This window comes from Schistocerca nitens, chromosome 11 (genome assembly GCF_023898315.1).
Source record: "Schistocerca nitens isolate TAMUIC-IGC-003100 chromosome 11, iqSchNite1.1, whole genome shotgun sequence".
Taxonomy (NCBI): domain Eukaryota; kingdom Metazoa; phylum Arthropoda; class Insecta; order Orthoptera; family Acrididae; genus Schistocerca; species Schistocerca nitens.
The window spans coordinates 47,379,604-47,393,356 of NC_064624.1; the positions used below are offsets into that span (position 1 = coordinate 47,379,604).

The 13,753-nt window shown below is 40.0% G+C and overlaps 1 protein-coding gene across 1 annotated transcript in view; it reads left to right on the forward strand.

Annotated features, from left to right (window-relative positions):
* Positions 1-13,753, forward strand: part of LOC126212598 (zinc finger protein 431-like) — a 115,907-nt gene that overhangs the window by 81,625 nt on the left and 20,529 nt on the right. The window contains exon 5 of the mRNA XM_049940026.1: positions 7,164-7,201. Coding sequence (XP_049795983.1) covers positions 7,164-7,201 — 38 coding nt within the window. The remainder of the gene's footprint in view (positions 1-7,163; positions 7,202-13,753) is intronic.

A 13,753-nucleotide genomic window follows, 5' to 3' on the forward strand; every position in this document is an offset into this window, starting at 1 on the left:
AGTGACCTGCAGCATTGTCTTTGGAGGTCAAAAAGGTGTCATGAACGTCCATTTACAGAAGGTGTTCGAAGTGATGACCATTGGTATCAATGCAGTGCTGCAATCTTCTTAACATGGATTGAGTAGTATTCCTCATCACATCAGCACTTATTCAAGCACATGCTCTCATATCTTGTGCAAATAGTAAACATTCACTACAGAGGACATATTCATCTAACGTGCCATTGACAAGTAAACACCATTCAACGATTTTGCAGTAAAACACTTACATGAACAGTAAGACTAGTATCGTCGAATCAAGCGAATGTGAATGAGGTAATCCTTTGAAGAACAAGTCGATATTCTTGTCATTTACAGAGAATGCCAACAAAATTCAGTGAGAGCTGATACTGTTGCACTGTGTTTCAAGATCCTTGTGTTAGTTTGCATCAGATCGCAAGGAAATCTGGCATGAGCCAGAGTAGTATTGCTCATGTTCTGCCTCACCATAAATATCACCCTTACTATATCAGTCTCCACCAAGAATTAACTGGTATGGATTTTATGCATCTCATTAAATTCTGCTGATGGGCTCAACATCAGATTCAGTGGGAATTAATTTCATTTAATTTATTGACAAGGCTACATTCATGAACCATGGAAATGTTAATTTGCATAACATTCATTATTGCGCAACTGAAAATCCATGTTGGTTGCTCCAAGGTGCACACAAGGTCAGTGATGGTATAGTGCGGGATTCTGGAAGACGGAATTATAGGCCCCTATTTCATCGAAGGCAGTCTTAATATCTTAATAGTAGGAAGTACACCACATTCCTGCAAGGAACAGTAGGTTTGTTATTGGAAGCAAAATGTGGTATCAGGACGATGGATGTCCCGCAGATTTTTCGCTGATGGCTATAAATGAGTTGCAGAGAGCAAATCATTGGATTGGACACGGACGTGATGTGTCGTGGCTGGCTAGTTTGCCATACTTGATCCCTGTGGAGTATTTATTTTATTTTTTTTATTTACACGTCAAGTTCCGTAGGACAAAATTGAGGAGCAAATCTCCAAGGTCATGGAACATGTCAGTACATGAAATTACAACATAAAAGTAATAGCAGATAAAAATAAATGTTCATGAACGTGAAAAATCAGTCCATAAGTGTAAGTAAATGCTATCAACAATACTATAAGAATCACCTTAAGTTTTCAAGGAACTCCTCAACAGAATAGAAAGAGTGACACATGAGGAAACTCTTCAGTTTCTATTTGAAAGTGCGTGGATTACTGCTAAGATTTATTGAAAACAGATGCAGCAGTATACTGCACACCATTTTGCACAAAAGTTAAGGAAGTCCTATCCGAATGCAGGTTTGATTTCTGCCAAGTATTAACAGAGTGAATGCTGCTTATTCTTGGGAATAAACTAATATTGTTAACAAGAATCGACAATAAGGAATATACATATTGACAGGCCAATGTCAAAATACCCAGACTTGTGAACAGGGGTCGACAACTCACACCACTTATTGCCCGAACCGCCCGTTTATGAGCCAAAAATATCCTTTTAGAATGGGAAGAGTTACCCCAGAATATAATACCTTACAACATAAGCGAATGAAAATAAGCAAAGTACATTAATTTTCGTGTCGAACGATTACTCACTTCTGAAACCGTTAGAATAGTAAAAATAGCAGTATTAAGTCTTCGAACAAGATCATGAACTTGGGCTTTCCACAGCAGTTTACTATCTACCTGAACACCTAGAAATTTGAACTGTTCAGTTTCACTAATCATATGCCCTTCCTGTGAAATTAAAGGTCAGGTTTTGTTGAATTGTGTGTTAGAAACTGTAAAAACTGAGTCTTACTGTGATTTAGCATTAGTTTATTTTCTACAAGCCATGAACTGTCATGTACTGCACTATTTGAAACCAAGCCAATGTTTCATACATCCTTTACTACCAAGCTAATGTCATCAGCAAACAGAAATATTTTACAGTCACCCATAATACTAGAGGGCATATCATTTATATAAATAAGGAACAGGAGTGGCCCCAACACTGATACCCGGGTATTCATAAAAGACATAGTTCATAAAGATATTCCAACTACACCTGAAAAAATGCGAGAGAGAATTGTCAGAGCATGTGCTTCGATAAGTGCCAATGTGATAAGGAATACCACTCACTCCATGATAAGACCTAGTAGATAGTGTCGGAAGTTCCATGCAGCTTTTCGCGGATGATGCTGTAGTATACGGAGAAGTTCCAGCATTAGAAAATTGTAGTGAAATGCAGGAAGATCTGCAGTGAATAGGCACTTGGTGCAGTGAGTGGGAACTGACCCTTAAAATATACAAATTTAATGCATTGCGAATACATAGAAAGAAGGATCCTTTATTGTATGATTATATGATAGCGGAACAAACACTTGTAGCAGTTACTTCTGTGAAATATCTAGGAGTATGCGTACAGAACGATTTGAAGTGGAATGATCATATAAAATTAATTGTTGGTAAGGTGGGTGCCAGGTTGAGATTCAGTGGGAGAGTCCTTACAAAATGTAGTCCATCAACAAGGGATGTGGCTTACAAAACACTCGTTTGACCTATACTTGAGTATTGCTCATCAGTGTGGGATCCGTACCAGGTCGGGTTGACAGAGGAGATAGAGAAGATCCAAAGAAGAGCAGCGTGTTTCGTCGCAGGATTATTTGGCATGATAGCGTTACGGAGATGTTTAGCAAACTCAAGTGGCAGACTCTGCAGGAGAGGTGCTCTGCATTGCGGTGTAGCTTGCTGTCCAGGTTTCGAGAGAGTGCGTTTCTGGATGAGGTATCGAATATATTGCTTCCCCCTACTTATACCTCCCAAGGAGATCACAAATGTAAAATTAGAGAGATTCGAGCGCACATGGAGGCCTTGCGGCAGTCGTTCTTCCCGCGAAACGTACGTGACTGGAAAAGGAAAGGGAGGTAATGACATTGGCACGTAAATTGCCCTCCGCCACACACCATTGGGTGGCTTGCGGAGTATAAATGTAGATGTAGATAAGAAGATTGCAGCACTACATTCATACCAAAGATCATCACTTCGAAAACCTTCTGGAAATGGATGTTCATGCCACCTTTACGACCTTTGTTGCCTTCAAAGACCTTACTGTTACACATCATTGGATTCGACTCTGCAGCCACTATCAGAAAATATGTAACAAACTACAGCATCCCATTTAAAAAAGCAAAGTTTACCTTTATATCTCTGAAGCAACAAAAAACCAATGTCATATTATGGCCCCCGTTGTATCGTGCAACTTTTGTCCCACAAACTTCTCAACTCCTACCATAATTTCAGAGTTATTCTTAGTGGCAATAGTTAGTGACTCACCCTGTATAATGCACACCATCAGAGAATAAATACGTCAAATTAATTTTTGTCACTCCATAAAACCTTAGACTTACCTTTGGCATTCCAACTTTGGGGTTTCCTAGGAAACTCTATCCTGTCCCTATTTTTTGAATATCTGAGTGGGTTTATGTCATTCATTACGTAAATCACCTGTTACTAAGTGACTTTTTACAGTAGACGTGTGTCGGCTTAGTCCATTATGTTGCTTCAGATCATCCCTGATTTGTTGAGATGTTTCTCTTTGAGCAGCAGCTGATTGCTTGCAAATCATTCTGTCCTTCCTCCTCACTCTTCTTTAAGGATGGCCTGACCTTGGCTTATTGGTTACCGTTGTTTCCTGTTCTTGCCATTGACTGTGTACTCTTGTTAGTGGTTGTGATATGCCCTACTGCTAGACTGCTACTCCCAATCTTGAAGACATGCAAAACAGCTTGTCTCACATCAAGCAAGTGTTCTGTTTTGCTATACTTCTGGTTCTCTACAAGTAAATAATCACTGAATGAATACCTGAGTCATACTATTTAATGAATACCATACCATCAAGGCAAGTTTCATACTTTTGAGCTGAAGGAATATATACTTACATTGTTGTTGTATGATCATGCTCGTTCACTAGATATGTAACAACAGCAGCATGAAGCTCTTGGTGTTACACTTACATGCTTTCCTGTTTTGTGACTGCATGCAAGCAGTACTGACACCATAACAATGCAACTGCAAAATATTTCTGAACATTGCTGTAGCTTAACAAAACATTCCAAATACTATTATCTGCATACTTGCAGAGACTCTGTGACCTCCTTGCTGTAATTTGTTTGCAGTACATGCACAGTCACTATGCCTTTCTGAGGAGATACTACAAATGTAGAACAAATTTATTTTTCTCCTGCTCAGTTACAGGCCAGCTAAGGTTTTACATTTCTTTATGCTACTCCTTCATCCGTACACTTTTTTCTTTCCACTCACCTGACGTCCAATTTCTACCTTGTCTTTTTGGAACTATTTTGCTGTGGAGAATTTATCAACTCAATACTGTTTCTGTATTTGGTGTGGTTTTCTATTTCTTGCTTATGTATGCAAGTTCCTTGGAGGTCTTTGTGCACTTGTATAAGCCAATGAGTTCTCTTTTTTAAGTTTTTAGTACTACTGCACAGTTTTTGTTTTCAGTATGCTGAGTCATTAGCCTTCTTTGCCAAATTTTGTCTGCAGTTATTTTCTTAAATATTTATCTATACTTTAGTATTGTTTCTGAATTTAAATGTGTGTACAGGTGTTCTGTTTCCTAATATCTTTTCTTTTTTTGTAATTTTCACTCTCTATTGTTGTTTCTAAAATTAGTGTCTGTGATGCAGATGTGTCTTCTGGCCAAATGACTGCCTTTCAAGTTGGAGGTTCTGCGATTTTGGAGAACGAATTTTTACTATAAACATCATCTGTTAATAGAAATGCAAAGTCCACCTTTCATAGTCTTCCTCTTGTGGCTCCATTTTCCCCACCATTTGGCTACATGACTTATCATAGATCCTTAAATTTCTCTTCCCCTGATACTCCCATGCTTCATATTTAATTGGGATGTTGCAGTCCTTTTGTTACCCACTACTGCTTCTTATCAGAGGAGACGAGTAGTCATACTTTTCACACTGTTTTTCTTTCTCTCTGTTTTGTGCTTTCTCTACACCATCAGTATTGCTAAATTAGCTACGAAAGTTGAACAGACAATTTTGACATTATCCATTTTTTAACCAAGTAGTATTCAATGTCTGTTATAAGATTCGGACAACTGCTCCATCCGTTCAATGTTCACTTTTCTAGTATGGTCTGAAAGAAGAATGGAGTTAGTCCATTGCCTTGGCTAAATTCTGTTCTTATCTATAATGAGGTTCAAGTTCTTTTAAGAGGACTCGTGTTGTCTTCTGTGTTTCAGATTCTTTAAGAATTTTTAATAAAAGCAGTCTTGCTTTATAGTCATAATCCTTCCAAAATTTTACAGAGGTATTCCAATAGCATTTTGCTCCTTTATTCCTTTATCAATTTGCCCTTTACAGCACCATCCTGTCCTAAGCCATCCATTATATATCTTGTATTTTAGAATTTCTGCTGCTGTTTTCTCCTTAACCTTTTCATGGAATTTCTTTGAATCTTCTGTGAACATGGTTATCAGTTATTCTAGGCCAGGACTCTTACTTTTATTATTCAGTAGTAATGGTCAATTTCAACAGTTATCTATGTCTGACTCTGGAATTCATCGCCTTTTTGGAATTGTGCTTTGTTATTGGCACATAAGCTATCTGATACTCTCAAATCATATTATTGTTGACCTCATATGCTTGGTTAGGTATGTGGTGGTGGGGCGGGGGGGGGGGGGTGGTTACCTGCCAACAATTTAGCTAAATGTCTTTTTCTTACAATTTGTCCTGTTTTCTTACATCCACACTTTCTCCCTGGACTGTTATGGAATGTATTTATTCAAAATTAATTTGGCAGGTGAATAATTCTGAAGTGGTAGGTCAGTGTGATGTCTGAATCCTTTATAATTCCTTTTGAAGTAATACCTTCCTTGTGTTAACCATGTTTACAAATTCCATATTCATTACAAGACGAGAGTCTTCGTAACCTGTATGCCCAGACAATGTTAGTCCTTCATGTACTAATTTCTGTCAAAGTCATGTCATACTGCACGTCTTAATATCCACTCGCCAAGCAGTATGGATGACATATAATAACTTTTACTTAGTTGATAGTAAGCTGCCACTTGAGAATGGCATAACTTGCAAAATTCCAATTGTGAATAAATACATTTAATAGGCTCAGTGTAGGCAGATAATGTTCTCATCTCCATTCTGTACCAGTCTGGGGATAGAAGTTAAATAAAATTTATATGTTTTCCTCTGGAACTTTTTTCAGATGCTTCTCAACATTGTTCGCAGGACTGTTTTAGCTTCTGCATTGTTCTTGTTATCCTGATTTATTTGTGCGTGTGCATTAATTATTGTGTACCTCTCATCTAAATATTGAATTATTGCAGGGAGAGACTCTTCCTGGAGGTAATGAAAAATTTTGTACCATTTGCAACATAATTGCCATTATGAATGCAGAGTGTAGCTCTGGAGTAGTTTTGCTAATTTCTTCCCAGTGTTCTCTGAAGAATCTACAGTTCTCTGACTGGTATTTCTTCATCTGTGAATGTGCTATTTTGTAATGCCAATTTTAACTTATTGTCCATTTACAATGTCTGAAAGTGTGTTGAGTTTGACAATATTTATTAATGTTTGTATATTTAATAGTCCAAGCCCGTATATTGTCTTGGGTATGAACTTACGGTTCAGTTTAGAACTCACTCCTCACTTCTGCAAGTTGGTCTGGGCTGCCCAGAGCACAAAGGCACAAATGATGATCGATTTATCTGTCAGTGAATGTCAGTTTCAATAATTAAAAAAAGTGAACGAAAATTTTACACAAGGCATAAGTGTATGACAGGCTAAAGATGCTTTTGGTCACTTTTCTTTGTGAAGTGTCTTGTAGGAAGTACTGCTACAACCAAATGGTTGGCTTGTGTAGTGATTTACAGTACTGAAAACAAAGTGAGAAAATGGACAATGAATTCTTAATAACATTCTTTTTCATTAACTGCAACAGTTTGTGTCCTCTTTAATGATATTTTCAAGCCTCACTTACAGCATTTTGTGGACCAATCACATGTTGGTGGGCGTTAATATAAATCTATTTACTGTCTTATCTTTTCTAAAACACTGGCCATTTCTTCAAATATTTCAGGTGGAAACCTCAACAAGATACACATCTGATAAAGCAAGGTAAGTTTTCAAAATTCATTGCAGAACTTTTTGAGAAATATAAATTTCTATTTATTAATTGTGAGAGTACTTCAGATATAAAATGCACTACTGTAATTCTTCAGTAACATTACAAGACAGTTTGGTCAGTAATGCTATTTTCTGCAACAACCGTTATGTGACTGTTTCTAGAGAAATAGAGCAAATGTCTACTATCCGTACAGGAAAATAAAAGTTCAGGTGGAATGTCAGCAGCTGTATTGTGCTTAATGCAGAACATCACATGAAAATCACTGAAATTCAAGGGATTCATGTTGATGGGCACAAGCTAATATCATATTGCAGTAGAACAAGTAAGAAGAAAGGGCAAGTGGCTATATACCCAAAAATTGGAGCCGATTCCCAGCCTTCTAGGTTAATGAATATAGTGTTGAACAGCTCTCTCAATGCTGTTGCACAGTGGTGCTCAGGAAACACACAATCTTCTAGTGGTGACAGTTTATGGGTCACCATGAAGAAGAAATGTAAGTAGCTGGTGCCAGTTTCAGTAAGGTTGTGAAGACTTAACTGGTGAATCCGCTTTCTCTAAGTTTCCTGTTCATCCCGGTGTGTTCCTGAAGGCTTGCCCATTCATTAGACACATTACAGGTCACAAGGTAATGCATAATTCACAAGGTAATGCATAATTCCCAGCTCCAGGTCAATGGGTAGGATTCGCACATACCCTCTGTTACAAGCCTGGCCCAGAGAGGGGTGACTGCTTAAGCTGTTACCTTCCCAAATGCCAATTGGTCCCTCTGTCAGGAGTTTGGGAGGTGTGGCCTCAGGTGTGAACAGCTATTTACAGTGGGTGAATCCCCCTCTGAGGGGGGCCCAGTTGGAAGGAGCATGCCATTGGAGACGTTGACAATTATGGGGGATTTTTTTTCAGTGACTCATTCACCATCTTAGTGTATGTCTACTAAATGGAAACAGAATGAGGCTAAAGATTTGAAGGCCCTACCAGTTGCACATCAGTTCCTTATGGTATCATGTACCAGAGGTGGTAAGTCCTTTGCTATGGTTTATGCATGCATTATTCTGAAAGGTGTTGTTGCAGTTGCAGGCCCTGTGAAATTCTTTCCTCATTTATGTAATGCAACTTTGCTTCCGAAGACTTTTTGCGATTTCCAAGCCCAACAACTCCTTATAGCAACACTCCTCCAGAGTTACCATGTACGTGTTGAGGACCATCGATGGCCTCACCAAGGGAGAAATCCACACTTACCTCTCTAATCATGGCATCACTGCAGCCCATTGAGTAATGAAAAAGATGGATGCAAACTTAATGCCCTCATGCACCCATTTTCTACTATTTGCTCAAGTAGTGTTTGCCTCAAACATTAAGGCAGGCTATGAAGGCATCACGGTCCAACCATACATTCCAAACCAGATGAGTTCCTACAAGTGTCAACATTATAATAAAACACGTATCCTGTCAAAACATGGCCAAAAGTGTTACTCTCGGCAGAGATGCTCATGACGGCAGCTGTTTGTCTCTTCTCTGCATAGCAATTGTCATCCCGTAAATGTCCCATTTGTCTTACATAGCGAGCCATCCAGGAAATCTGAGTGAAGGACATCAAACCCCACCCTGTTACTTGCGGTTCTTAGCTAGTGAAAATCCGTGCATTTTACCATTTGGCATTTATGGTACCGTTTTTGCTATGCCATGCATAGTGGAGGAAATGCCCAGCCAGGCTTGCAACTTCAAGTTCAGTATTGCAGTAGTGAAATCACCCATGTCACAGTAGCATCCCCGCCTCCTCCTACAGCTGTGCAACAAGCCATCAGATCTTTGCCCCTGGGGGCGAAATCACCCGCTACACAACTGTCAGCTGGAAGGACGAAAGCAATGCTCCTGCAAAGACTTTATGCAGCTAAAAACATATTCTTCATCTGCCAACTAGAAATCTTTAAGAACTCTAACAAAAACAAATGGTCTTCTCCTTCCCTGACTTGGAGATCCACTTTAGTGGTGTTGGCATATGTACCCTTACCTGGCTGGCCTCTGTTTTGCTGATGCCCACTGCTTACCGATTTTACGCCATGGAATTAACTGGCTGACCCAGGGAGAAAGCCAGTATGTTTGTAGATCTCATGGAATGGGATTCTCCAGCCTCTGCCCCCTGTAGCAGTGAATTTTTGAAGGCTGGCACTCAGCAGCAACCAGGGTGACTAATCTTCATTTGTTCCCTCCTCCCCAATCCCCATTATGTTTCTTCTCCAATGGAACATTCATGGCATTAGATCCAAAAAGGAGGAATTACAGTTGCTCTTGGAATTGCAGTGTTCTCTTGTTTTCTGCTTCAAAAAAAAAAAATTGTCCTCACAACCTCTTTGACCTCTCATGTTTCCTTCTGGTCCTCTGTAACCTTTCCCCCAAGGACACCATTCTATGTAGTGGGGGAGCCATGCTGGTCATCCATCTCAGTTAACACTCCACTGCTAGCTGTTGCAGTCTGCATTTTCCTTTCTCATTTCACCTTTTCTCTTTGCAACACCTACAGCCCTCCATCATTTGCTGTTACCAAGTCGGACTTACTCCAGCTCATTGGTCAGCTCCTTTACTCCTTTTTGCTGCTTGGCGACTTTAATGCCCACCATCTGCTTTGGGGCTCTTGGAGAACTTGTCCAAGAGCTTCCCTCTTAGCTGACCTTCTGAATCATCTCTCTTACCATTGTAGCACACACTTTCTTTTCAATTCCATGCACATTTATTACCATTTGGACCTCTTGTTCTGCGCTGTCCAGCTCGCCCATCGTCTTGAATGGCTCGTTCCCTCTGACACATACTCAAGTGATAACTTTCTGTGTGCTATCCATTCGCTGACTCCTATCCCACCTGAGTACAAATCCAATTGGCAGCTTTCTAAGGCCGACTGGATGCTCTTTACTCCTCCCTCATGACCTGTACACAGATGTGATGACCAGGTAAAGTATCTTCCAGACTTTATCCTTGCCGCCGCAGGCATACCATGGACTTCAAGTGTCCTGGTCCCTGGTGGACTGAGGCATGCAGCGATGTGATTTGCTTGCAGAGATTTGCTCTCCACATTTTGAACCATCATCCTGATGCATCTGCTGGAGGGCTGGTATCCTCTGTAGTCTATATGTGTGGGGCTTCAGAGGTATCTGCTCTATTTACTAGAGGAAGTTTTGAAGGACAAAGTTTTGTCAACGTTTTATGGTTTAGCTTTGTCAGACACATTTATCCAGGAAATGTGATACCTGAATGCTCGTACTGAGTATCATTGTCTTTGCTATTCCCGTAATCATATTGTAGACTCTCCCATCAAGCATCTCGGCTCCCTTTTCGTCAAGGATTTTACAATCTGTTGCAGTTCTACATCCTTCACTTTTTCACTGTCAAAACCTTTTATTTGAATATTTGGAGGCAGAATGAGTTTGTTACACCCTCTTTACATCCTGCGCCTTTTGTTCTTCCATTCGCTGAAACTAGAAAATTCCTGGGGCTCATGTCTGATAGGAAACTTCCTTGGTCATCCCGTGTATTCTTACCTGGCTGTACATAGTACCCAGTCCCTCAGTGTCCTACTTCTCTTAAGTGGCACTTCCAGGGGAGGGCATCAGACCACCCTCCTCCATTTTTTTTAAATTCCATGTCCATTCATAACTAGACTGTGAGTGTTTAGTTCATTCCTCAGCACCTCTGTCCATCATTTGCTGTCTTAACACCCTCCACCATCATTGAATATGTTTCGCCTCTGGCGACTTTTTCACCAGCCCGATTGAGAGTCTATGCAGGACATGTTGAACTACTAGTCATACTGGCATGATGTCCTCAGTGGTTAGGCATGGCACTTCTCTTTCACGCCTGGCCACTCATCCTATTCCCTCTTATTCAATGACTCCCTTGCCTGCCAGTATGGGGCACGCCATACTGCTGTTACCATCCGAAGTTCACTTTTTCTTCTGCTTTGGCAGCTTAACTTCACGGTACCTGCCACATTCCTGATGGTTGTGAACTCTTCGCCATCTTGGCTTCATGTAGCAGCCCATGTTCATTGTGGACTTCATTTTCTTCACTTTTATAAGCAGGACCCACTATAGGAAAAAATGCATAAATAGTATGGACTAATCTGTCGTAGAGGTAAAAAATTCGTTGCAATATTACACTCCACACGAATTGTACTGACTGGCAGTTTGGCCACCAGTTGATAACTCACAAATTTTATCAGTATTACACACCATCACTTGTCCATACGAGAAACCTAGTAGCCATCCTATTGAATATTTGTGGGTGAAGTCCGCAATGTGTTTTGTTTTTATCTCTGATTTAAACATATTAACGTTTGCATGTGCCTCAAATCCTTTAACAAAACGTTCCAGGTATACATATGAATTGTCAGTGTCACAAGAGCCTGGAGGTATATCCACAACTTCCACATGCCCGAGATGCAATTTATTATTAATTCACTGATGTTAGCCATGCTTTTGTGTGTTTCCATACCAGTGAATGCTGCCCATCACTACCCCCTGCTCATATGTTGGAGGAAAGTAGTTTGCTTTCAATTTAGACCAGTGTTCTTTCAGAATTTGAGTGAACGTCATTACATTGCAGATTCAAATGATGTGGAGACTTGCATACTGCTTGTTTTTATACAATTTTCAGGATAAATATCATGCAGAAATGTCCTCAGAGGTATGAACTGATGTCATGGTAGAGTCGAACATTGTACAACACCTGGTTCCTATTGGTGTAGTGACAACACAATTCTTTAGGTGGCCTTAAATTACCAAGTGCTCCATACCCCAAACATCTAAATTGTCAGTTTCACGTTTCTTGGATTCCCACATTGTCTCAGGCAATGTATCCTACATAAACACGCTGTAAAATCTCGTGATTTTAAGTTTTCTGGCGGGTTTAAGCGTATCTATGTTTTTAATGCATCTTTCCAGTACAATTTCCATGGGCATTTTTTTAATGTACAACCCAAGCCATTTCCTGTATTGTAAATATAGGCCTTTACTGATAGTGATGCCTCCATGGTCATATTATGCCTTGTAGCGGCTTGTGATAACTTTTCGCTTTTTCGGGCATTCTGTACTGCTTGAAAAACGTTAGCTCTCCTAGCTAATGAAACTAGTGGCTGACAGCGCGGCAAATGGAGGTGTCATAAACAGAATTATTTCACCAGATGTCTTTGGTATTGGTAGGAACCTGGGCGTTTTAACACACAGTTTCCTTCCTTCTTTCTGCCTGAAGGTACCTTTTGCCGCTGTCAACAATTTTTTAAACATCCCATAGGTTTTTCTTCTTCTTTAGTGTGCAGTGAGCTGCATTCAGTGTTTCTTGAAGGTTAGTCCAGTACCCAATTTAAGTTCGGGCAAACATTGCCTTATCAACCACGTACGCAGAAATAGGTTGTCCTACATGAATATCCGTCCCTTGACAATCCTGTGCAGCCTTATCCTTGAACATTTGGTCTGCAATATAATGATCTTTATTTGAAGTGTAGCCAATGTTGTCCCCTTTTCATTTGTTGTTCAGAACCTTAAAGCCCTTATCACCATAAGCTAGGTGCTATTTCAGTTTTGTTCCAGCTCCACAGAAACTGTATCCATAGATGCAAAGTTCGAATGGCAGATTCTCGAGAACACCTCCTGCAACTTTGTTGATACGTTTCCTAGCTTTCATGTCACACTACTGCATGGTTTAAGCTTTGCTTTTCGTATTACGTAGGACATTGCAAGTATTCACGTAGCTGTTAAGCTTGGATGAGAAACTAAGCCATTTCATCAATGCCCTGTTCCCTCGACATCATATGACCTGCTCTATGAGGAACATATTGGGTTCAAAGCATTCCCGTAATTCATTTCTGACATGAATAAGTTTGTTTTTAATACTGGGGTGAATAATGCGATTATACGTGTCAGTGGTTTGTGGCTGTATGTTCAGCCATTTGCACATACATTGAAGATTAAATTGTTTCCACGTTCGGTTTTTGATTGTCCAGTTCAACCATTTGGCAATACTAGTTTCCAAATGGAAGAACGTTGAATAGGGGTTTATTCCACATCATTCCGCTTTGAAATGCCTATCGTAAAATTCACTTCTATGATATGCCTAAAGGTTACTGGGCAGTCGGTTTAGTCCTGTCTGCAGCAATTGTTCAGAAACCTCTCAAACCTCCTTCCCTGTCTTTCCTTCCAAAGGTAAGGCCAAGCGAAATTGGAATGTATCTGTGACCATGAGAATGTACTTAAACCATTATTTGATTGTTAGTAGTATTGTGTATCTGAGACCAGCCTGCCATGCATAATCCATTCCTCGTATTATCAGAAATATTCTGCATGCATGTCTGTAAAGCTCACGAACAACTCACTCCTCAATTACTCAACGATGCAAATTTTTTAAGCTCAGGGAAGATCGATATTATTTTGGTCCTGTGATCTGGTCGTCACCAGCCGAAGCTGTAAGGAGTCGTAATCGATCTATGATTTCATTTAGTTACCATAATTTATATACTCTAGAGGTTGATTGTTCAGTCTCTCAGGCTGAACTACGAC